Below are 12,763 nucleotides of genomic sequence, written 5' to 3'. Positions count from 1 at the left end.
TCATTGGGTCCAACCTTTTCATTTTACAGACAAGGAAACTGAGGCCCTGAAAAATCAAGTGATTTGTCCATTCACACAACTAATCAGTGGCGAAATTAGAATTCCAGCTCGGATCCACGACTCCAACACTTCCCACTGCACCCCGCTTCTAGCGTCAAAGTTTAGTGAACGTCCAAGGATACATGGTCACCATCACAGCCGGCACTGGAAGCCAAGCCTTCTAGACTCCATCCCCCTCCTATCAAAAATGCTTCAATGGCAAGTCAAAATGCAGTCTTCTTTTGCAGAGGGGCTGGGAGGAGGGCGCTTGCTTTCACAGACAGTTCCTCTCTAGAACCGGGAAATCGATCCACCGTGGCAAACCCTTCCGAGCGGGCGCCGCCGCCTCTTCTCGAACCTGAACTTGACGCTGGCAGCTCGTGGCTCCTTCCCGGCAGCCTCGGAAACCCGGCACAGAGCGCGTGCTCCCGGGCTGGGACTGGCGCCGGCGCGCATGCGCAGGCCGGGGCAGGCGGCGAGGAGGTTTGGCAGGAGGCGGAGGAAGTTTTCTCTTTGCACTCCACCCCGGTAGCAGCTCGGAACAAGGGACGACTTCCTCTGGTGGTTCTCTGCCTCGGCTCAGCTGCAGCTGCCTGCCCAGGACCTGGGTGGGTGGGTCATGGAGCCCCCCCGGGGGCAGGAGCCCCAGGCTCCCCAAGAGGTACGGAATGCATCCCCCTCCCCTGCTAGGAACTGTGCGGGAACAGGGTTTCCTGGGCGTGCCCCGGACAGGGTTTGAGGGGGTAGGGGGCCCCGCTTGTATGCACCCGACTGCTCAGGTGTGTCTGCGAGCGGGGGAGGGGGCGTCAGGGGAGGAAGCGGGCGAGCGAAACGAGAGAGGGGGGCGTCCTGGGCCCCTCCTGGCCGCCCCGCCTGCGGGTTTTCTCCAAGTCTTGGGTCCCCCAGGCCCCGGGAATGGTCGGGAGCGGGCTCTGGGCTCCGCTGGATGCCCCGGGCAGCCCCGGAGCCAGCCCTGACCCCTGTCATGCCTGTGCATGGTGCAGGAGCTTTGCCTTCCTGGCCGTCTCTCTGCCCGCCCGCTCGCCTACTCCTCCGACCTAAGGACCGATGGCTCCTTCCCTTTATCTGCGATCACGAGACTTGAAACTTAGTCCTCTGGGTGGTTTGGGTTTAATGATTGTGCAAGGGGTGACCTTGCGGGACCGCTGCTCTTTCATCTCCGCTCCCGCTGTCCCTGTCTCTGGAGGGGGTGTGTCAGCCTTCCCTTCTTAGTAGATCCGTAATACCCAGATTTCCTGCTCGTGCTTGTGGCCAGGTAGGGAGTTCGGCTTCACACCTGTCATGGTGTTTTCATAGAAGGCGCCTCGGTTGCCTGTCCTCGGTGTGCTAGGCATCGTATGCGCAGATATATTGGGATGTGGGTCAGGAGCATGCTGAAAAGTGTTGGAAGTAATTTGGGGAGTGGGGAAGAGGGGCAGGAGCTTCGTTAATGCACCCTTTATCTCTGAGTTTTGGAGTCATCAGCATTGTTGACACTGGGCTTTCTCTTGGAGAGGATGTTGATAGCAAAGGAGCTAAGTGTCTGTTCTAGTAAGTTTCCTGTTGCAAGTTGACACTGAGAAAAAGCAGGCTTGACTTAGTACCTTTAGTCAATAAACATTTAAGTGCCAGGCTAAGAGCTGGGGATACAAACAAAGGCAAAAGACAGCCCTTGCTCTCATTGAGCTCACAATTTAATGGGGAAAACAACATGCAAACAGCTATGTACAAACAAACTATGCAAAACTATGTAAATTGGAAGTAATCAATGGAGGGAAGGCAAGGAGACCAGTGTCACTGAAGTCAAGGGTCCTCGAAGATGGGATAGCCAGTTTATAAAGGGCTTTGAACACCAGAGATTTTATAATCAATCCTGGAGGTGACAGGAAGCCACTGGAGTTTATTGAGTGAGAGGTGTGGTGGGGGGAAGGGGTAATGGAGGTGACGTGGTCAGACTTTTGCTTTGGACCTCTGGTGGTGAATGTGCTGAAGTAGGGAGAGATTTGGGGCAGGGAGACTAATGGGCAAGCAGTCTATTTCAGTAATTGAGGGCCTGAATGGAGGGCCCTCAATTTACTCAGTATGTTTGGAAGCAGAGCTGTTTTATCAAGAGACCTGGCTTAAATACAATGGCATATGCTTTTCCTCCTCATCTTGAAGGCAGTAGTTGGTGGTATTGGGAGACGAATATTGTTCCTTGAGTTGTCAGTCAACAAGCATTTATTAAGTGCCTACTTTGTGTCAGGCACTGTGGTAAATGCTGCGGATATAAATGATAGTAATAGGAACTATCATTTATGTAGTGCTTTACTATGTGCTGGGTACTGGTGGTAGGAAGAAAGGCACAAAATAGTCCCTACTCTGAAGGAGCTCACACTCTAGAGAGAGAGCCATCCTGCAAACAACTGTGTGCAAACAAAGTATATACATGATAACTCAGAGATAATCAACAGAAAGAAAGGTTTGGGAAAGGCTTGTAGAAGGCAGGATTTTAGCTGGGTCTTGGAGGAAGCCAGGAGGCAGAGATAAGGAAGGAGAAAATTCTGGGAATAGGGGACAGTCAGTAAAAATGTCCTCAATTTTCATGTCAATTAAGTATCCATTATAAATCTTTAATCTATTTCTGGTCTGCCTCTCAGCTTTCCCTTTGATGTGTGCTGGAGGATTGTAAACCCATTTTGATACTTCTACATATTTGTGATTTTATTTTTGGACAAGTTATTTTCTCTTACTAGACCTTATCTGTAAAATGAGGGTAGGGTATTAGCTAACCTCTAAAATCCTTTCCAGTTCTTAGTGATTTCCCTTCCAGCAGTATGGATTGCAAATCATTTGTGCCTTCTCACCTTTTAAAAACTCTTTTTTGAGTATTTTTGTATGAGTCCCAATAAAACACAAAGACTGTCCATTGGTTATCCTTTATTCTCACTACCTGGCAGGATCACCTCCTTTTCCTGTCATACATTTCTCTGATAATATCTTTTCTGCCACTTCTCTTGTACATTCTCCTTTGGTAATATGCTGCAGCCCATTCTTGTCTGTCTGCCCATTTCCCTCTGGGTGATCTAAAACTTTAATTCTTTGAAAACTGATGGCCTATATTTTACAGCCTTAAAGCATCCCTGGAAGAATACTGGTATTAAAAAAAAAGGATGGGTTTTTGTTTTAGGGAGAAGTTAGAGGGGATGGGCCATTAAAAACTCTGCATAATTTCTAAAATGCAGTCCAGCTTACTCTCCTTCTCTTATTCAGTTTGTTCATTTGAAATATTTGTCCAAGACACTGATGAACCAGATTTATTGGTAGTCTGTCTAGCTGTATCTCAGACTATGGACAGTAGACATTCTTCATCCACTTTGTTTTTCCTACTTGGAGAGTTAGGCTAAGCTCTTCTGAGTGATTATGGCTCTCATTCTGGAGACTATGCATTGACCCAGGCATTAATACCATTTGTAAACCCTTGTATATGCAAGATATTACCAGCTAGAGAGAATCCCTCCTGACTTTAACTCTGAACTGGTATAACAACAAGGTTACTTGCTGCTACTATGGCTGTGTAAGACCAATAACATCAGCATACAGGAGGGCTGCTAGCACAGGTTCTTTGATCTGCTTTCCTAAGGAATGCAACTTTAAGGGATTTACAATTTCACTTTAATTAAACATACATATCTTTCACTTAGTTCAGGAGAAAAATGTCAGCACCCTGAACTTCAGAGAAAACACAAACAGAAGTTACAAGCAGAAATTATATAAACAGAGCAAATAACACAAATCAGTAGACAGAGTTTCTAACTATCTGTACATAGTAATACATACATAGTTACCAGAGAGAGAGAAGCACCAACATCTGGGTTTTCAAAGCCGGGGATGCTCCTTAATGGCTACCCAGAGTCTCATGTGGCCAAATCACACAAACACTCTTCCAATGAGTGAGCCCCAAGCAAAATGCTAACCTTGGAGTATATATACACTTCTTCACAGTCAGAGGGTGTCACAACCATGCGACTCAAACCCATGTGATCTAGGCCTTCCTGTGACTTAAGCAGGTCATCAAAGACTCTTGATTCAATCAAAGACTCTTGATTGAAACAAAGGCAAGGTTCAATCAAAGGCCTTGATTGCCTTAGTGCTGAGAAGCACTCCAAAACAAAAGACAACAAAAAGTCCCACTTTGCTTGCCATTACAACTGGCCATCCATTATGTCAGTGACAAATGTCTTTTCCCTAGTATATACTTCTTTGTCAAGGCAGCATGTTAAAGTAGATTTAGAGTTTGAGGACAGGAACTTGAATCCTGGCTCTGTTCTGTGTGACCTTGGGCGAGTCAACTTCCCTTTTCTCAGCCTCAGTTTTTGTCATCTCTAAAAAGGAGATGATGGATTGCATGGCGTATAAGATCCCTTCCACCTCTAAATCGGTGATCCTATGGTTCCCACTTTAGGCCTTAATAGATATTTATATTAAAGGGTCATCTAAAAAAGTGAGAATCTTGTATGATTTATTCGCATGAGAGAGAACTGTTTGGAGAAAAACCTTTAAGGTGACATTGTCAACAAACCATAAGCAAAGTGAGATCTTACATTCTCTGTACCTGTTAGTCAATTTTGCGATTTTAATGTGGCCTAGTTTAGCATATTGTTTGTCACAGTCTGACTCTTCTCATATAATTATCAAAGATGCTTTCAATATGTAGGTGAGAAAAATACTGATTTTTCTCATAAAAGATTTTATGGAGATGAGAAAACAGCCACATAGGTCATTAGCTAATGATATTTTCTTAAGCACCTTTTTTTTTTAATGAGCTCTGTTATTTCCCTTTACTTCCCATTTCTTTGATAGCCTTCTTGATTTCACATTTCTTGATAATTCATCCCTCTAGACCAAAGGCATTAAGCCATACAGGCATTGCACTGCAACATTCCTGAGTGCTGCCTGGACCAGATTAAAATGTAATTGGGAAATATTTAGCAAAATAAATAAAAATGCAGTAGACTGTTTTGTTCAGTCATATCCAACTTTTTGTGACCCCATTTAGAATTTCTTGGCAGAGATACTGGAGTGCTGTGCCACTTCCTTCTCCAGCTCATTTTACAGATGAGGAAACTCAGGCAAACAGAATTAAATGACTTGCTCAGGGTCACACAGCTAGTATGTGTCTGAGGCTGGATTTGAACTCAGGAAGATGTCTTCCCGATTCCAGGCCAGGTACTCTATGGACTGAGCCACCTAGCTGCCCCCACAGGAGAATATAAATAATGTTAATATGTGGTTTTCTAAGTAAATATGCTGTTGGCAGGGAGTTTGACACCACTACATTAGACCCACATAGCTGTTGCTTCCAGCCGTGACCTCCTCTTTTTATACTTAGTCTGCTACAGCTAGAGCCCACCTGTTAGTGAGGTGAAGCATGGTAGGGGCTTTTCCTGTAATAATGTTTCTAGGGAGTGAGTCAACAAGCAGGAGAATGGGGCCTCAAGAGTGGAGATTTCTCCTGGGTAGGAAGACAGGGGGTGTAAGGGTAAGGAGGAGGGGAAATCTGGAGAATGAGTCAAGGCTTAAGTGAGGTATGACAGTTAACTGCTATGTTTAGGGGTCTCAGACTAGTAAGAGATCACCGAATTGGGGTGATCAGGGAAAGACTCATTGAAAAAAGATATTTAAGCTAAACCTTAAAGAATTGATATCTTTTAATCAAATCAGACAGAGAAGTATATTCTAGACTGAGCAGATAGAGTGGGAGCAAAAGTATAGACTCGGGAATGAGTTAAGACAGTCTAGCTGGCACAAAGGATTCTAACAGAAGAATAAAAGGAGATAATGGCTCAATTATATGGTAGTCAAAGATTTACAAAACAGCTTCCTTGGTGCCCATATTATTCCTATTTTATATATGAGGAAAATGAGGCTCAGGCAGGTTAAGTGGTGTCAGAGCTGGGATTTACACACACATCTTGCATACTTTCCACTATAACACAGTTGAATTTTATCCCACAGGCAATAGGGAACCATCAGAAATTTTTGACAAAGTGATAATTTAGGAAGAGCAATTTTCAGGACAGAATAGATTGGTTGGGGGAGGACTTGGAGTCCGGGACACTTGTTAGGAGGCTGGTGCGATAATTTAAATATGAAGTAATCAGAGTTCCAGCTAGGGTCCTGTAGGGGCAGGAATGTAAAGGAATATTACAAAGGAATAATGAAAAGTGTGTTGGTGACCTGTTGGATGTGGAGAGAAAGGGGAGAATCCGAAAGTGAGTGGACATATGGGCGCTAGATTTAGTTGTTGTTTTTTGATTGGATTGGAGAGGGAAAGGAGAGAGAGATTAATAAAAACAGTAAAAGATTATTTAGTGACTTTGAGGACATGGACCATGTCTTAGATACTGAACACCCATGGTTGTGTTCATGTCTTTCTAATTCTTCCCTTCCTTAATTCCTCATTCTTCCCCAAATCTAAAGACTTAGAATGTCCTCAACAAAGTTCTTTTCTTGGTATGGTGCCATGAACACAGGAGATACTTAATGTCTATTTATTGAATTGAATAGTTGTATCTCTTCCACTGTTTACCACTATGCCTCCTACATAGTAGGCACTGATTTTTTTTTGAGTTAGTGAATGAGTTTATTGTTTAAATTTAAATTTTCACACATCATATTTACTGAGAGCAAAATATACCTTTTATATTTGCCTTAGAAATACGGAGAGAAATACTATCATAGACATATTTAGATACAGTTCTGGGTCTCAACTCTCTTGGGAACAACAAAGCTAGCTGGTTGAATAGAGAAGCCCCTTGGTCTCCATAGTCTCTCAAAAACTGAGAGTTAGATTGTGTAAATAAGTTTAATGAGAAGGTATATACAGAACATATATTAGATTCCATGCCGCCTTTGGGGGGAAGGAGAGGGGAGGGAAGGGAAGAAAATTTGGAACTCAAAAACTTGTAGAACTGAGTAAACCAAAGATAAAAATCTAAATTTTTTTTTTAAAACTGAGAGTTAGCTATTCCTTCAAAGCCAGTTTTTTTTTGAATAGGAGGTAATGAAGTGGTAATATAGGAAGAGCAGTTTTCAGAACAGGGTAGATAGATTGGGGGAAGACTTGGAGTCCGGGACACTAGTTAGGAGGCTGGTGCAATAATTTAAATATGAAGTAATCTGAGTTCCAGCTAGGGTCCTGTAGGGGTAGGAATGTAAAGGAATATTACAAAATTAAAATTTGCCTCTTTTAAGAAATCATTCCTGACCAACTGTACTCTGAAGGTCTACTGGTATGTTGTGTATGCAGTAGGAACTCAGTAAGTAGTCATTGAGTTAATTGTCAACAAGAGTTCACTGAAAAGTAGCGTATCTATGTCATTATCTTCCTGTTAGTCAGACCTTGACATCAAATGATAATAAATCATCTGACTTTTTTTTTGCTTCCTTTAGGTGGAAACAAGAGAAGATGAAGAACAAAACATCAAGTTAGCCGAAATTTTGGAGCTCTTGGTTGCAGCTGGATATTTCAGGGCAAGGATTAAAGGCTTGTCACCCTTTGACAAGGTAAGAAGAAAATCCTTTGTGTCAGACTAGTTGACACAATAGAAAAGCATTTTACCTACTGTTCTCTGTTTTCTGTCTGCTCCTCTGCCCCTGTCCCCCAGCACCGACCAATTCTTGGTTGTTATAGAAGTGTTCAGATTGTCTCTTTCCTTTACAGAACGCCATTCAGAAATATTTATTGAGCTGCTTCTGTTTTCATGGTAGTGCTGTGAAATATATAAAGAATCACAAGTCATGGTAGATTGATCAAGTTGGAGAGGCACAAGATAAATCTGGAGACTGTTTAGACCTGGAAGAGATCTTAATCGTTGTCTAGTCCAGTGTTTCCCAACTTAAGCTATACAGTAGACTTGTAAAGGATTTAACTCAACATTTCTATCCTTTCTTCCTTTCCCTTCCTCCCTTCTTGGACTGTCTTTCAACAAATATTTATCAAGAGTCCACTAAATATGAGGTATTTGTGTAACTGTTCTTGTTATGATATTAAAAATATAGGTGTAGCCATCACCAAATTGCCCCTACAAGGTAAGGGATTCATCCAATAAAAATGGTATATAATTAAGGTAATTCTAAAGCCTTTGGCTAAAAGGTTTTATAAAGAAACAACCACAAGTAGGAAGGGACTGGTTCTTATGGTCTTTACCCTTTAATCAGCCCTGCCTCCATTTTCTTCTTTTTAATCTCAAACTGAGCTGGATCTCTATTCTGAACTGTAGGGTTGGGTAGGGCAGAGATGGGTTTGATCATCCCCTTCCTCCGCCCCACATTTCCCCTGTCTTCCACTTCTCCCTCCCTCTTCTTTCCACAGTTCCAAGAGCTTTATTAACAACTAAAGAAGATAAAATAAAATGGTTTCACATAGTACAGAATTGTTGTTTCAGAGTATATAAATTTTTTATTAAATAAAGTAACCCCAATTTACCAAAACTGGCAATGGCTATCATGGCTTTCAGGGCTAATCAGTCCTGCTTTGGTTTTACTAACTTCTGGGCCTAGCTGCACCATATGCTCAGCAGTGATGCTGCCTCGGGAAAAAAACCCAACATGTGTCTCTTGAGATACCTACAGTTCACTTACTAGCTATGTGACTTTGGGTAAGTCACTTTTTCTTTCTGGGTCTCAGTTTCCTCTTCTGTAAAATTTGTCAGATTAGATGACCTCTGAGGTCCATTACAGTTCTAAATCTATCGTAGCATCCAGAGATCAGGGTACAATCTCACTTGAAATCAGGAGTTAAATGAAGAAAACCTCCATGGGACTCCTCTGGGGTCCAGCCATAAGAGCTGCTCTCCTTCCTATCTAGGGTCATTTGTTTACAGGACCCTTAAAAAATTTTGTCTACAGACCCAAAATATAAGCTTACGTCACTGAAAGGGAAAATAGTCAAGAGCCAAAAAGTTAGTTTTCTGGTGTGTGTGACTATTGAGAGACAGCGTGATGTAGAGGAAATCCCCCCTCACTTTTAGTGTCAGAAGACCTGAGTTTGAGTTCTGGTTCTAACCTTAGTGCCTTTTTTTAACTTTAGTTTTATGATTCTAGAAAGTTACTTAACCTTTCTGGCCCTCAGTTTCCTGCCTATAAAACGAGGATAATAGTACTTGTACTCCCTTCTTTGTAGGGTTGTTACGAGGGTGCTGTAAGCCAGAGCCAGTCAGGCCAGTCTACTGACTTAGGCTGGAGATGAGAATGAAATGAGACACTTGTAAACCATCTAACGGTTAACAAAGGAAGGTTTACTTAGTCATAGTTAGAGATGGGCATTCAGAATAGGGAAAAGGATATTTGTTGATCATACACAGCTCTACTGGGCCGGTGTTAGTCAGGTTTCTGGCTTTTAGTCAGAAGCCTGAGAGAGATGCTCCCAGGGCCTTCAGGCCTGTCTATTTTTGTACTCAGGAGACCAGGAAATGAAGTCAACCAATTAAGCCTTGAAGACAATTTTAGAGCTGTTTAAGGAAAAACTAGCCTAGCCTGCATGGGGCAGGGCCTTCAGCTATTGCTTCCACCCTAGAGAAAGTGTTTTTTGGTTTTTTTTTTGCGCATTAAAACTTCCAATAAATGTGAGTTAAGTACATTTGATCAATTTTTGTTGTTATACAGTCGTTTTTCAATTTTGTTCTGCTCTTCCTGACCCCATGTGGGGTTTTCTTGGTAAAGACACTGGAGTGCTTTGCTGTTTCCTTTTCCAGCTCATTTTGCAGGTGAGGAAGCTGAGGCAAATAGGTTAAGTGACTCGCCCGTGTTCACACAGCCAGTAAGTATCTGAGGCTGGATTTGAACTGGGAGATAATCTTCCTGATTCTAATCCATACTGCTCCATTAGCTGCCCCATTTGACCAGTAAACAAATACGTATTTAGCAAGTTCCTTCTAGTACTATGGAGGATTCAAATAAGTATCATATATCTACATTATAACATATAATACTACATTTAACATACATATAAGTATATGATAATAATCAGTCTAGTTGAAACATATACATGATAACAGGCAGTATTAAGCAGTAATCCTATAGTACTTCAGAGAAAGGGGAAATAATTTTCATCTTGAATGATCAAGGAAGGCTTCACAGAGGAGAGACTTGAGCTGGTTCTTCAAGCTTGGCTGGGACTTAGGCAGAGAAGAAAGGGGAGGCATTCCATTCCGAGGGATCAGGTATCAACAACAGTACAAACGCATTTCATCTGAACAAATTTTAATTATCTACTCTGCCCAGTGCATTGGGCTCAGTGCTGGACATATAACAAAAATGAATCAGTCACACCCCTCACGAAGCTTATATTCTGTTGGGAGGAATATAATATGATGTATGTAAACAGTAAATGGATAGACTTACAGAAGTGAAGAGATTAGTCTGGCTGAAGCAGGAGGTTTGTACAGAGTTAATGAGATGAGGTTAGAAAGGCAGGTTGGGGCTAGATTTTTGCAGGTCTTATATGCCTTCATCTTGAAGGCAGCAGTAACCGTTGAAGGTGTTTGAGCAAGAGAGTGCTACAAATAAATAATATGAATAATTCTTCTCCTAACCTTGGCCACTCATTTGGCAAATATCGGTTGTCTCAGAAGTCTTACTGCAGTTTTAAACTAGTAAAGCTCAAAACTGCACTGAGATTTTGGGGACACTGCATATGCCACATGTTCAAAGAACATTGGGCCCAAGAGTGTGGATGACTTGTTGCTATTTATTCCAACTTTTGGAGAGCCCAAAGCACACATCCTCCTGATGTTGGCTGAGTAGCATCATCTTCATGGTTTCTCTAGGGTAGCCATGTAAGTGAGCTAAAAGAAAAAGGAGAAGATTGACAAATGAGTGCCTTTTGGACACTAGCTTTAAAACAAGCAGTAGAGGTAGGCCTATATAAGTGCAGTAGTGGGTACTTTATATAATGTGATGTGGAAGGCTCTGGGATCCTGCCCCAAAATATCTCTCCCACTTATGTACCCAAATATATGGAATATCACATGCGCGGGACCACCTTAACAAAACACTGTGAATTTATGCATCAGGGTGCCTTCTTTCTTCCAAAGGTACCTACTTCATAATTTTGCCTAGGTTGGCCCTAAACGAAGAAATTTTTGAGGCATTCATACAGATCTGTCTACACAGTACGTAGTACATGTTTACACATAATAGATGCTTAAAAGAATTTGTTATTGAATTACATCGTATGCAATTTGTGGAGATCCATTAAGCAAATATGATAATTGAACATGTTTGGTAATAGTTTATTCTTGTGAAAAATCAGATTTCTGATTTTACTGTCCCTTATTGCTATGTATGCTTAAAATGTAAATCTCGAGAATTAGCCAACTAACCAGAAAAAGGAACAGTGACTATCCAGAATCATGGGTGGTAGTAGAGGCATTTGGAAGTCCTGTCTAGTAGTTTCTGGAGAAAGATAATGTAATGAGATCTGCATTACAGGTTGCAATCCATCCATTCTTCATTCTGTCCTGACAAAAAGAAGAAAGGATGGTTTTTACTCATTGGCCACTCCTCCTGAGTATGGAGCTTAGCCCTGCCACAGGAACAAAGACATATGGGGCCAAGGGGTAGGGATGCTGGGGTTCATTATCACTCAAACAGCTGTCGCAAGCTCCTGGATTTCAGTTAGGTTATAACCAACCTAAGGGACCAGTGCCCAGGCACAGCTATGAAAAGCCAGCACTGGCAGGAGCCAAGTGGGAAAGTGTTGATTTAATAGGTGAAAGGAATACTGAAGCTCTGTTGGAAGTAAGCCCATGATTGGCTGTTATAGAGAGAGTAGGATGTAACCCATCTGTCCCACCCTCTCATTGGTTGATTACACCTCCCTTATGCTATGACTAACCCTGGGGAGTGCACATCACCAACTTTGGAGTCTCTTGCTTGTCTTTTCTTATAGCACAGTAATATTCCGTTACAGTCATATACCACAGCTTGTTTAGCCATTCCCCAATTTATGGGCATTCCTTTGATTTCCAATTCCTAGCCACCATGAAAAGAGCTGCTATAAATATTTTTGTACAAATAGGTCGTTTTCCCTTTTTTTTTTGGATGGACAACTGAGACAACTTGCATTTGATTTCTTCTCTTATATGTTTCCGTTTTTCTTATGAACAAGCCTTGCCTCCCCATCTAGGCTGTATATATTCCTCCAGTGTAGGCACCATGACATATACTTCTCTTTTATCTCAATGTCCAGTAATAGTTCCACAAATATATGTTGAGTGACTGATGTTTGTCCATGTTTTGGATGAATTATAACTGAAGTAGTGAAGACTCATGTCTTCATAATTACACATAAATATGCACAAAGACCATACATAGATTATATAGGAACAGTTAATAATGTTTCTGACCTCCCCTTATTCTACTCCCATCCTTTCCACCAAAACTGAAAAGGGAAAATTAATTTATTTTTTATGTTTTCCAGGTAGTAGGAGGAATGACTTGGTGTATCACTACTTGCAACTTTGATATAGACGTTGACTTACTGTTTCAGGAAAACTCTACAATAGGTCAAAAAATGTAAGTTCCTAATTGAGTTAGACATGTAGTTGATCTGTCCTCAATGATACTTCTTATTGGCCAGAGGGTATTCAGCTTGTGTTGTGCAAAATGGGTTTGTGTAACTCAAAATAAAATGGGGCCTTAGATACTGGACTCCTCAAATCTTTGTAACCATCTGAAC

At 41.9% G+C, this 12,763-nt stretch overlaps 1 protein-coding gene across 2 annotated transcripts in view; it reads left to right on the top strand.

The window, feature by feature from the left end:
* The first annotated feature begins 560 nt into the window (after window positions 1-560).
* Window positions 561-12,763, top strand: part of CCDC93 (coiled-coil domain containing 93) — a 123,912-nt gene continuing 111,709 nt past the window's right edge. For both annotated transcript variants that reach the window (XM_036743449.1, XM_036743448.1), the window contains exons 1-3: window positions 561-700; window positions 7,474-7,587; window positions 12,506-12,600. In XM_036743449.1, coding sequence (XP_036599344.1) covers window positions 659-700; window positions 7,474-7,587; window positions 12,506-12,600 — 251 coding nt within the window. In that variant the 5' untranslated portion in view covers window positions 561-658. The remainder of the gene's footprint in view (window positions 701-7,473; window positions 7,588-12,505; window positions 12,601-12,763) is intronic.

The sequence above is a fragment of the Trichosurus vulpecula genome, chromosome 2, assembly GCF_011100635.1.
Source record: "Trichosurus vulpecula isolate mTriVul1 chromosome 2, mTriVul1.pri, whole genome shotgun sequence".
Taxonomy (NCBI): Eukaryota; Metazoa; Chordata; class Mammalia; order Diprotodontia; family Phalangeridae; genus Trichosurus; species Trichosurus vulpecula.
The sequence above is the reverse complement of the archived record's forward strand: the minus strand, read 5'-3'. Positions and strand labels throughout refer to the sequence as shown.